Below are 12,061 nucleotides of genomic sequence, written 5' to 3'. Positions count from 1 at the left end.
CAAAATTAACTTAATTTGAGAAAATTTGATCGATAGATAAAATTTTTATTCCGCTGAGGAATCTAAAAATTAAAATCCACTTTCGAAACTAGAAGTTGATCACGTTTTTCGTGACCTCAACACTTTTGCTCTTCGATAGTAGAGTTTGCCTTCCGTTTAACAGAGGAAATTAAGTCAACCTAAAAAGAAATTAAAAAATTGCCAGAACCTATATAAGAGAGTTCACTACTTTCATGACTATTAATCATAATATTAATTCAGATCATAAGCACAATTTTGCAACAATTAAGTATAAACGAGCAAATACGGGCAGGGGAAATGCGGTAAAAATGAGTAACTAACTAGTTGTTAATCAGTTCATGATCCGGCGGCAGTATATAATGAGTTCATGATCATGAACAGACAATTTGTTGTAAAAAAAAAAGCTAGCTTTCGATTACAAGACACTTGCTCTCGTTAGTGTATTAATATGAATCACTTAATACAATTTTCTTTCGCAGAAATTTGCTTTTCTTACTTTAATGCACTGTTCAGCAAGGTCTCTGGCAGTTCGGCTTTTAATTAGAATCTGTGGGGCGATCAAAAGCCTGTCACACAGGGATTTAACCGCACCATCGACTTGGACAATTCTTCTAGAACATTCTGCGGAAACGTCCAGGTAATACGTCATTGCTCGAGCACACACTTCCAAAGTCGAGATGACCTCTTCGTTGGGACAGAGGTTGTTGTTCCCACTGATCATTATATGGCATAAAGCAGGCAGGAAAGTTCTAGGCGGGCACAGTTCAAAGCATCGGTCAATGTTGTCACTCATCAGTAGAACCATGCACAACTGTTCCAATGCCACCTGTTGCATGCCCCCTCCTGAACTGCCCCCGTCATCTCCTCCGTCCTCGTCCGGGGGAATGGCAGGTGTCTGTAACCACTCTAAGAGTACGTCCGGGTCTATTTCACTCAGAGACATCCCCTCGCCTAACCTCACCTGTCGATGTCTCTGCGTAAAAGTAAGTTGAGTTTTTCGCTTTCTGTTGTGTTGAGCTTGATTACTGACACAAGACCAAACTCAATCTGATCTGAAAGTTACAACAGCGTGCTATGAATTAGTCTTATAATTTTGCTGATATTTTCTCAACACTGGCGAAATCTAAGAACATTCTAGAATGCACACACGTCAAACTAACGCAGCAACTCAAGACTTGGTGTGAACTGTTCTATGTTCAAACGAACAAACTGGCGGTAGAAAACAGAGTGCAAGTTGAACAGTTTAATTCGGACTATTTGCGGCACGTCACTGTCATTATGCACACTGCACGAAAACGTGAACAAATTTAAATGAGCACAAATAGTACTGAATAGCAACTGGATCTTCCTGCTTCAGCTGGATTGGTGCTATCCTCTACTTCTTCTTGGACACACCCACAGTCCGTCCCCTTCTGCCGGTGGTCTTGGTGTGTTGACCTCTCACTCTCAGTCCCCAGAAGTGTCTTAGACCTCGGTGGCACCTGATCTTCTTCATTCTTTCCAAGTCCTCTCGCAACTTGTTGTCCAGAGCATTGGAGATAAGCTGCCCAGATTTGCCGTCCTTGATGTCACGTCGTCTGTTTAACATCAGAATATCTTATTTATGGCTGCTGTTCAATAAAGCAGTGTAGATAAGTATGCAGTTTAAAGATACCTTCTAAAAATTTGTGAAATCCTCAAATTCGCCTCAAATTGGGTTAGATTTTGCGATAAAAAATTGTCAAAGACAAAAGATGCAAGGATACTTTAAATAATTATTATGGCTCAGTTTTGTTCGCCCTGAAAATAGGTAGTTTTCTCCGGATTGATTTGAGCATTAATTACGTAAGCACCCGTTCAAACTCAATACAATATATCAAAATAAGCGTCTTGCTTAAAACAGCAAAATTTAACACAGAAGCGAAGCTATTAAACAGAGGCGAAGCGGCACTTCGTGTCACCTGTGATCAACCAAAAACATGGCATTGCAGGCAAGCCGACAAAATAAGAGACACCAAAAAACTGAATGGTTGGTAAAATATTATAAACTCAGATCAATCGTATAATACCGGAAGTGAATAACTTCAACCCTAGCCACGTATTAGATTTGAAAATGGATTCCGAATAAAACATGCATGTCAAACAGGCGCACAGCATATATTTCGTGAGAAAGCGTTTGTTATGGATTAGGAAACTTGAGACACTAGCTCTCGCAAAAATATACGAATCGGTCACAAAGGTGAAAATACTTGAAAAGAAACCTTTTGAGCCGGAAAAAAAATGTTTTAATCAAAAAACTTGTAACTCGAAAAACAAATGTAGTCCCCTCTCTCAAAAAACACACACTTAGAAAAACTATTAGCTCAAATGACGCTGATGCGGACACAAAGCCGATATAATTTAGGACAAAAACTTTGGAGCCGATAAAAAATTTCAAAAAATCGGAGTTCGTTAAGTTACAATCAACTTTAGACAGTTTCGAAAAGAACGAGAATTTTAAATGCACACATGCTCAAAATATGCCAGTTGAGGGACGAATTCCAACGTAAATATTGATGGATCACCTGAAATTCGAGATCCTGTGAATAAAGTTATTTGAGGAAAAAGTCTAGTACCCGCGTGCCATAACCTTGCTAATCGCAAGAGTAAAAAAAATTATTACCATAATTATTATACAATTTTTTTGCTTTCAGGTCAATTTATTTTGCAATCAAAAATAATTCTAAAAAAGGCATATTTTATCCCCCCTAAATAATTATTTTGTCTCGAGTGACAACTCACTTAGAGAAAACCGTATCAATAAAGACAATTGTCAGAATAAAAATAGCCGTAAAAAAGTTTCGCAGCGGTATTTAGATCGACACTATGTGGATAGACCATCGTTGAGCCGAAAAATTTCATAGAAGCTTGAGCTGTAAGAAACTTTAAAAATCAAGGTTTTTAACACAGACGCAAAGCTGATTTTCGCACCACTTAGCTACAACAATCCATAATTAAAACAGCAAGACACCGAACAACTAGCAAAGAGGAATTCGAACGATGTTTACCCTTGAAAAAAATCTAGAAAATTGAACAAAATCAAAAGTTATTAATGTTTAAATGTAATGAAAAGTTGTTTTCAAGCCCTCAAATTGTATTTAACGTGATCGCTTGAAAAATTGACACCAAGGTCTAATCGAATTTCAAAATAATTTAAGCCAACGGAATAAAAGACGGCAGTCAAAGGGCGACGGAATTAAGGCCGGCAGTCTATAAGCTAAAATTCAACTAAAAAATTTCGCCAAAAATTGCGAAAACATGTACTGCCCATATAGTGTCAACGACTGCCATAGATGTACTTAACGCAAGGTGGTTAACACATTTCGCAAACTAAACCGAGTGCTTAATTAATAACAAAAGCCAAAAACCATCAGCCAAAAAGAATGATATCGAAATTCTATAATTCAAGATGCAACCAGATCAATCAAAATGTATAAAGATAGTTTCGAAGAAAAAAAATGGCCACAGAATAGACTGCAAAATAAGCATCGAAAAAAAAACTGACCAAGCAGTAACAAAGCCGAAATATCTGAGCAGAAACCGTTCATACCGAAAAAAAAATAAAACGTATCAAGTTTCTCTCTACATGAAAACACACTCACTATTGGTATTATTATGATTTTTATTATCAAAAAAACAGAGCCGAAGCGGAGCTTCACAACACTTGCGATGCAAGTCACACTTTGCGGTACAAAACAGGTGAATGAAAAAAAAGTTGAGTTAAAAAAAATTAAAAAATATGTTGGAAAAAATTACCTTAACTTAGAACTCAAAATTGTATCGGATGAAGCCGAAAACAAAACTGCTGTCATAAAAACTTCATACATTTTAAAAGCGTTTGGGACCCATCCGATTGAAACAAACAATCTCAAAAGGAAATAAATTGCCCTCGAAATTACTCAAAATAAGTTGACTAAGTCGATATAACATAAACTCAAAATCATAGTAAATTTACAATTTGCGAAGTTGCAGTTATTCTAAAAACTGTTCAAATTGGAACAAAACCCATGCTATGAAAAGTAAACCAATAAAAATCCTACCAGATAAAAATGGCGTTAAAAACGGAAGATGAACCGACAGAAACTAGGACGAATACCACAACCCCGAAAAAAAATTAGAAACTTTTTTGAAAACATAATTACAACCTGAAACAGGCTTGAACAAATTAGTACTTACAAGATAGTACTTTTAATTAAATTTAGAAAATCATTAGCAGAAGTGAAGATCCTGTGGACAAAGTTGTTTACGGGAAAAAAGTATAGTAGCCGATTGTGATACCCTTGCTTATCCCAAGGTTAATTATTATTATTTGATTATTATTACACAGAGGCAAAGCTGCGCTTCACAGACACGAGGGAAGAAAATTGTAAGAAAAACAGACTAAACACTAACCACCAATAAAGCAGCAAAAATCCAGCAAAAAAAACCCATTCAATGTTCCGGATTTGCAACTCTGACCTGATAATTAGGAGTTTCACTTGCGTCCTCGCATCTGCGCCACGGTCACTTAAAAGTAAGCTAGTGGCCCGCCTAATGCTGGATAATCCAGTTTTAATATTTTTAATCACATTTAGTACTGATACGGAAATGGGTAATTTCCAATATTTCAAAAAATGAACTTCACGCAAAACCTTAGTAATTTCTCTGCATATTAGGATATTAGACGCGTATTTGAAGGAAAAAACTACAACTCGCTCTCACTATTCAAATTGAATTCTCTATCTCAGATTTGGCTGGGTAGTTTTCGAAAAAAAAAGAAATTCCAATAAACGATCAAAAAATGAAAAACTTGACTTTTTAAGCCCATAAACTTTTCTCTACTTAAGCATGGGTATAACCTCTAGCAGGGAAAAGTTCCCAGCCCTGATTTTTAAATTGAGCCCGTAATATCAAATTGAAGCAGTAGTTTTGGAGACAAGGATGAAACATCGGCTTTTCTTTCGGTCAAAACCATAATCTCCGATTTGGCGGGGTAGTTTTAGAAAAAAGTTTCAAGAATTAAGCAAAATGTCAAAAAAGTGGCCTTTTCAGGCCATAATAATTCTACCGAATTTAGGGAATAACTGCTTGAGAAAAGCGGGTATCCCCATCATTTGTTTTTTACATTGAATCCATCTTCGGAAATTTATGCATTTAGTTTTTTACATTTAATCCATAGATGCCGTCTGTGTAATAATAATCAAATAATAATACAGAGGCAAAGCCCTCACTATTCCATTCATGCATTGAGAAATTTACGCATTGAGAAAATGAAAAAACTCAAAACATAGGTCAAAAATTCTTCTACTGAAAATTTCGAAAGACGTAGAACGTGGGGTAACTAAAAAGAAACTAGTTAAATGTACAGGCACATAGAAGGGCAGCCGGTTTGTCCATTGGCACGACATTTTGAAAAATGTTAGTTTTTTTTTTTTAGAAAAAATGAAATTTCCGCGAAAAGAGCAAAAACTTTCTAAAGCTTTGCAATGAAACAAAACCCATGCATTTTCATATTACCGGTTTCTTCAGATAGGACCTAACACTATCCATAAACAAAGCAACAACAAGTGCTATCAAAATGCTTAAACAGGCATAAATATGATTACATTTAGTACTGATACGGAAATGGGTAATTTCCAATATTTCAAAAAAAGAACTTCACGCAAAACCTTAGTAATTTCTCTGCATATTAGGATATTAGACGCGTATTAGAAGGAAAAAACTACAACTCGCTCTCACTATTCCATTTGAATTCTCTATCTCAGATTTGGCTGTGTAGTTTTCAAAAAAAAAAGAAATTCCAATAAACGATCACAAAATGAAAAACTTGACTTTTTAAGCCCATAAACTTTTCTCTACTTAAGCATGGGTATAACCTCTAGCAGGGAAAAGTTCCTAGCCCTGATTTTTAAATTGAACCCGTAATATCAAATTGAAGCAGTAGTTTTGGAGACAAGGATGAAACATCGGCTTTTCTTTCGGTCAAAACCATAAATCTCCGATTTGGCGGGGTAGTTTTAGAAAAAAGTTTTTAAAATTAAGCAAAATGTCAAAAAGTTGGCTTTTTTGAGGCCATAATATTTCTACCGAATTTAGGGAATAACTGCTTGAGAAAAGCGGGTATCCCCATCATTTGTTTTTTACATTGAATCCATTTTCGGAAAATTATGCATTTAGTTTTTTACATTTAATCCATAGATGCCGTCTGTGTATTAATAATCAAATAATAACACAGAGGCAAAGCTCTCACTATTCCATTCATGCATTGAGAAATTTATGCATTGAGAAAATGAAAAAACTCAAAACATAGGTCAAAAATCCTTCTACTGAAACTTTCGAAAGCCGTAGAACGTGGGGTAAATAAAAAGAAACTAGCTAAATGTACAGGCACATAGAAGGGCAGCCGGATTGTCCATTGGCACAATTTTTTTGAAAAACGGTAGTTTTTTTTAGAAAAGTTGAAATTTCCGCGAAGAGCAAAAACTTTCCAAAGCTTTGCAAAAAAAAACCCATGCATTTTCATATTACCGGTTTCTTCAGGTAGGACCTAACACTATCCATAAACAAAGCAACAACAAGTGCTATCAAAATGCTTAAGCAGGCATAAATATGATTAAATTGAAATATACTAAAAATGTCACCAAATGAGCATTTTTTATTTGCGACTTCGGGTAGAATAAAAATTCTTCGCCTGTCTCATTATGATTATTTTTATTACACAGAAGCGAAAGTTTGCTTTGCAAACACTTGCGAGAATACGACCAAAAAGCGGCTCTTTCAAGTGAAAAAGGAAAAACTAGAAATAAACCTCGAATTAGCAAATACTCGGCTACGTGTCGGATTCGAATCTGCGACATAGCAAATTTGAGTCTCACGCACTAACCACTCAGCCACGGATACTTTAAATCCTCAAAAACTAGCCACCAATAACGCAGCAACATATGCTAATAAATTGCCGATTTCACTCTACAGAGAAAAATTTTTCGCCCATGAAACGCCGCAATAAGAGTCCACTAAGCCGATATACAATAGGCCGAAACTTAAGCCGAACATAAAAACAACAAAAAATCGGGTTGGAAAAACTACAACCAACATAAAAAAAAACGAATTTCAAAAAGACGGGTTTTTAAAATACTGAAAAACTCAAACCATGCATAACATTGGCAACAGAGATGAGGAGGAATTGCAATGATGACAAAGAGCTGACTGAGTCCAGTAGTGAATTCTGTGAAAAAAGTTAATTACGGGTAAAAATTTGTATCCAATTGCAATACCCTATGCTTATCGCGCGAATAAAAAATTCCCCTTATACCTGAAAAAAATCTTTGCCTTCAAATGACGAGATATGAGGAGACTTTGTCGATAGACCATAGCCAATCGAAGATTGGAAAAGAGTAATGAACGCAAGTTAACAAGAAAAAAAAACACTGAATTTTTTTAAAAAAAATCCTAACTTTCGAATTTCGAAGAAAAAAAATAGATGCCAATTAAACTTTTTGGATTTCTAGAACAATTTATAACTGGCGCCGTTTTGATAACTTGAAACCAACTAGAGAAAACTGGATCAAAAGGTAAATAAATAATCATTCACGTTTTTTCGCGCCCAATAAGACGTTCGTATTTGGGGAGTTCTATTTCAGTCAACTTCAGCAGATGAATTTCAATTGAAATCTAAAATTGCATACACATCTAAGTGCATTCATAAATGCATCAATATGTATGAATGCCAATCTGTAGTTATAAGAGACTTAAGACTTTTCCTAAGGAAAAAAAAAACGAAACAAAAATCAGCACGACCTGTAAAAGAAAAGTCTTCACTACAATAATTACACTTAAACACAAGCTTTGCTTGTGTAAAAAGAGTATGAAAAGGTCGGAACGTTCTGTGCTACATGAACAGCATCCAGCTATCCTTGTTCTATTGGTGATTAAAAATATATTTTTTTTCCATTCATTGAAATAATTTACCAACCGGCTGTGTTTTTCAATTCTATTCTGAATTTGAAAATAATTTAATCCTATGGTGAACTTAGTTGTGGGGAAATTTATCTTGTAAGGTTTTTGTCGTGAGTGAAATCGTCAGTCAAACTTAACGCAATTTAACAGCAAAAAATACTACTTGTTTTTGAATACTTTTTAACATGAAAAAATACTTGTTTTTGGAATTGCAAAGAAAAAATACACGCCTTTAGAGCTCTTTGAAATTCTAGAAAAATTTTGACTGACTTTACTGATGAACTTGACCAAAATTGATCGAAGATTGGAAAAGAGTAATGAACGCAAGTAAATTTAAAAAACACTGATTTTCTTTAAAAATCTTAACTTTCAACTTCAAGGAAAAAAATTGATGCCCTTTAATCTCGTTGAATTTTTAGAACAATTTATGATTGGCGCTTTTTTAATAACCTTAACCCAACTTGAGAAAACTGGATGAAAAAGTAAAGTTTTGAATCCGTAGGATATCTAAAAATTAAATTCCACTTTCGAAACTAGAAATCGTTCACGTTTTTTGCGCCATTTCCAAGTTCGTATTTCGAGAGTGCTATTTACGTCACTTTCATCAATATGAATGAATGCACCTCTGTAGATCATTTTAGGACTTTCTCCTGGAAAAAAAACCACCAAGACCTATATAAGAGTCTTCACTACGTTTATTACACTTAATGAAATTTGAGAAAATTTGATCAATAGATAAATTTTTTACTCCACTGGGAAATCTGAAAATTAAAATCCACTTTCAAAACTAGAAGCCAATCCAAGATTGGAAAAAAGTAATGAATGCAAGTAAACATTTAAAAAAACAGACTTTTTTGCAATAATCTCAACTTTCGAATTCCAAAGAAAAAAATAGATGCCCTTAAAGCTCTTTAATTTTCTAAAACAATTTATGATTGGCGCTTTTTTTGATAACATGAACCCTAGAGAAAACTGATCCAGAGAAAACTGGATCAATAGGTTAAGTTTATATTCCGATAGAAATCTACAAATTAAATTCCAATTTAAGCAGATTAATTTCAATTGAACTCAAAAAGTGCATAGATACTTAAGTGCATCAATATTTTATAACTTTTTCCTGAGAAAAAAGCAAAAAAAAATCAGTAAGACCTATATAAAAGTCTTCACTATGTTCATTACTCTTAAAAACGAACCAAATTATTTTAAGACTAATCAACATATCAACGTTAGCTGAAGAAAGCAAACAAAAAACGATGAAAAAATTGAAATTTTATAAAATCACTTAGTACGGGAATTTAATAGCCTCAAAATAAGTCTGTTAATGTAGAAAGGCCTCTCATACGAGATGAGACATTTGAACAAAGTTTTTTAATCAGGAAAAAATCCAGTACCAGGTTGTATCTTGTAGTTCGACTTTTATTTGTAATTTGCGATCATGACACGATAGCATTTGGAAACGTAAAACAATATTCGGCAAAAACTTTCAAGCAATAGTAGTTAATTGAACACTTTTCAATGAAAATTTTGCTCTTCTGAAGTTTCAAATGATGAATTGGTATAGAGTTATGCGGCCCAGTTACCTGTTGAGAAAGAAGTGGGGAATCTTGTACTCCAAGGGGTTGTTGATCACCAAGGTCATCTGCTCGATCTCGCGCTCAGTCAACTCTCCCGCCTTTTTGCACGGGTGGATGTCTGCCTTCTTGCACACCAGCAGAGCATAGGCATGGCCAATTCCCCTCACTACTGTTAAAGCATGTGAGATCTTATCCTTTCCATCAATGTTTGTGTTAAACAGACGCAAGATGTGCTGAAATTTTTCGGGTTCAACCAGAGCTGACATTGCAAATCTGAAAGAAAAAGCATTTACTTCAGTGAAAGCAGCAATGTACACGTTTACCGAAAAAACTCAAATTATTTCACCTCGGTATTACTTAGGCAAGTAAAACAAAGATATTACGAGGTCTTAAGTGAAGATAAAGCTACATAAGCACTTCCACTCGCAAGAGAATGCGAGAAAACTGAATGGCCTCCTAAATTCTTTGTGAGTAAACAATTACTACACCAATCAACAGAATTGAACCTCCCAATATAAGATATGGATAAAAATGGATTATTTCTCCGTGGTTGAAATAGATTTTCAAGCGATTAGCTCGCGACACTCAAAAATAAACTGTCTCCCACAACATTTTTATTAACAACTCTATTATGCAATACAAAATAGGCTTCAGAGATTGGCGAAGACAAATACCCCAACGAATCAGCACAGTCAATTAATTTAGAGAATGGCCAAGTAGTGCAGCCAGAGATCAAATGCAAGTAATTCTTGGCAAGATCATCTTCTACGATCTCGACTTGAATGCCTGCTTCGCTTGGACTTGGAAGATGATTTTCTCCTACTTCCAGCCGATTTGGATCTCGATCTGAAAACACACAGAACCCGCGCTTGTCTATTAGTTTGTGGACAGCAGCTCTGACGAATAATTAAATTTCGGAACGACACTAACAATACGAAGAAATACCGAAATGTACCTCAAGTTGTTCATGTTTTACCTAGACCTAGAACTGCCTCGTTTACGACTCCTTCCACTGCTACTTTTCTTGTCCTTCCGTTCCCCATTCTTTGATCGTGACTTCGACCTTGACCTTGTCCTCGATCGTGACCTCTTCCTTCTGCTTGACCTCGATCGTGATCTGTTCCTTGACGATTTCGAAGAGTTTGAGCTGCGAGAACTGTCTGAGGAGGAAGATGAAGAAGATGAACGGCTTCGGGATTTTCTGAAAAAAAAAAACTTAAAAATAGATCAAGACGTAAATAGCCCAAAAAATCGGATATAACGGTTGCATATTTTATATAAAGGCGAAGCAGAGCTTCGCACTACTTGCGATACCACACTGACAAATTATTTCAAGTTCGCAAGCAGAATTGAAACGTAAGCCAAAAAGTCGGGAAAAAATGTCAAAAAAGTCACAAATATCCAAAAGTCCAAGAAGCATTCAGAAAAGTTCATCGAGCGACAACTAAGCCGACTAAACTTGGACAATCTCCCGTTGAGTCGAAAACAAAATTGAAACTTTTTTTTAAAAAAAAAGTCTGAAGACACAAAATCTATACAACATGGGCCCCGAAACTATACAACATAGGCCGAAATCACTACGGCCGAAGAAAGCTTTTAAGCAAAAAAGACCAAAAAGACCGTCAAGGGTCAGGAGTACAAAATTTACAAAATATAGGAATTAAACATAGCCAACTGACAGTTAAAAAAAGAGTAATGAACGCAATGAAACACAAAAAAAACTGAATTTTTTTTAAGTTGAATTTTCGAATTGTAAAGAAAAAATTTAAGCCCCTTGAAGCTTTGAATTTCATGAACAATTTATGCTTGGTGTTTTTTGATAACAATAACCCTATGTGAGAAAGCTGCATCAACAGGTATAACTTTCATTTCGCTGGGAAATCCGATAATGAAATTCGTTTTTCGAAATTAGAAATCGATAGTGGAGTTTGCCTTCCTTTTCAGTAATGAAATGAAAAGAACTTAAAAAGGAATCAAAGTCAAGCCGCGAAAAATTAAAATTGAGCGTGAACAAACTTTGAGACTTGTTCTTCGAAAAAAAGGATTACTAATTGCAAGCTTCATCAAATCTAAGAAATCATGCATTTACTTTTTTGTGTCTACAGTATCATTTTTCTTTTCGGGATCCTCGTTTGCTTCACTGTCGCTGTCTAAATTATACTTGGAGGCATCTCCTTCATCTTCGTCTTCATCATCCTCTTCGCCTTCTTGGATCGTGTTTTCCTTTTTAACAGCCTGAATTCGCACAGTTATCAACATTTGACAGTGTTTAATGGACATCGAACAGTTGGACATGCTCTTACTTTGCCGTCGTCTTCCGATTGCTCGTTCACCGATCTGAATTTCTTCTTTTTTCTTCCAAACTAAAATTCATACAACACACAGCCATCAGTACATCTGATAGCAATCATCGAAAAGATTCAATGGTCTGAAATAACGCTTTAGTTGCTTGATTTTGAACCAAGCACTGAATGCAGGGTGATCACTTTTTTGAGAGAAAAATAGTGACTATG

The 12,061-nt window shown here is 35.3% G+C and overlaps 3 protein-coding genes across 3 annotated transcripts in view; all 3 read right to left on the bottom strand.

Annotated features, from left to right (window-relative positions):
• LOC134844836 (E3 ubiquitin-protein ligase HECTD1-like) overlaps positions 1-964 on the bottom strand; it is a 97,540-nt gene extending 96,576 nt beyond the window's left edge. The window contains exon 1 of the mRNA XM_063861652.1: positions 518-964. Within this exon, the coding sequence (XP_063717722.1) occupies positions 518-964 (447 nt within the window). The remainder of the gene's footprint in view (positions 1-517) is intronic.
• Positions 965-1,249: 285 nt separating this feature from the next.
• LOC134843796 (small ribosomal subunit protein uS13-like) lies at positions 1,250-9,824 on the bottom strand. Its single transcript, XM_063860077.1, has 2 exons — positions 9,555-9,824; positions 1,250-1,598 (listed from the first exon to the last, which is right to left on the bottom strand). Exons 1-2 carry the CDS (start codon positions 9,812-9,814, stop codon positions 1,397-1,399), a joined length of 462 nt encoding a protein of 153 aa, XP_063716147.1. The 5' UTR covers positions 9,815-9,824; the 3' UTR covers positions 1,250-1,396.
• Positions 9,825-10,147: 323 nt separating this feature from the next.
• LOC134844673 (zinc finger Ran-binding domain-containing protein 2-like) overlaps positions 10,148-12,061 on the bottom strand; it is a 474,693-nt gene continuing 472,779 nt past the window's right edge. Inside the window, exons 7-10 of the mRNA XM_063861475.1 lie at positions 11,852-11,911; positions 11,638-11,783; positions 10,525-10,749; positions 10,148-10,394 (exon numbers count right to left, since the gene is read on the bottom strand). Of these exons, the coding sequence (XP_063717545.1) occupies positions 10,307-10,394; positions 10,525-10,749; positions 11,638-11,783; positions 11,852-11,911 (519 nt within the window). The 3' untranslated portion in view covers positions 10,148-10,306. The remainder of the gene's footprint in view (positions 10,395-10,524; positions 10,750-11,637; positions 11,784-11,851; positions 11,912-12,061) is intronic.

This window comes from Symsagittifera roscoffensis, chromosome 4, assembly GCF_963678635.1.
Source record: "Symsagittifera roscoffensis chromosome 4, txSymRosc1.1, whole genome shotgun sequence".
Classification (NCBI taxonomy): domain Eukaryota; kingdom Metazoa; phylum Xenacoelomorpha; order Acoela; family Convolutidae; genus Symsagittifera; species Symsagittifera roscoffensis.
The sequence above is the reverse complement of the archived record's forward strand: the minus strand, read 5'-3'. Positions and strand labels throughout refer to the sequence as shown.

Coding starts and splice junctions, on each gene's coding strand:
- LOC134843796 (XM_063860077.1), bottom strand. CDS start 9,814: ATGTCAGCTCTGGTTGAACCCGAAAAATTTCAGCACATCTTGCGTCTG. Junction 1,599..9,554: donor CCCCACTTCTTTCTCAACAG/GTAACTGGGCCG, acceptor GATGTTAAACAG/ACGACGTGACATCAAGGACG.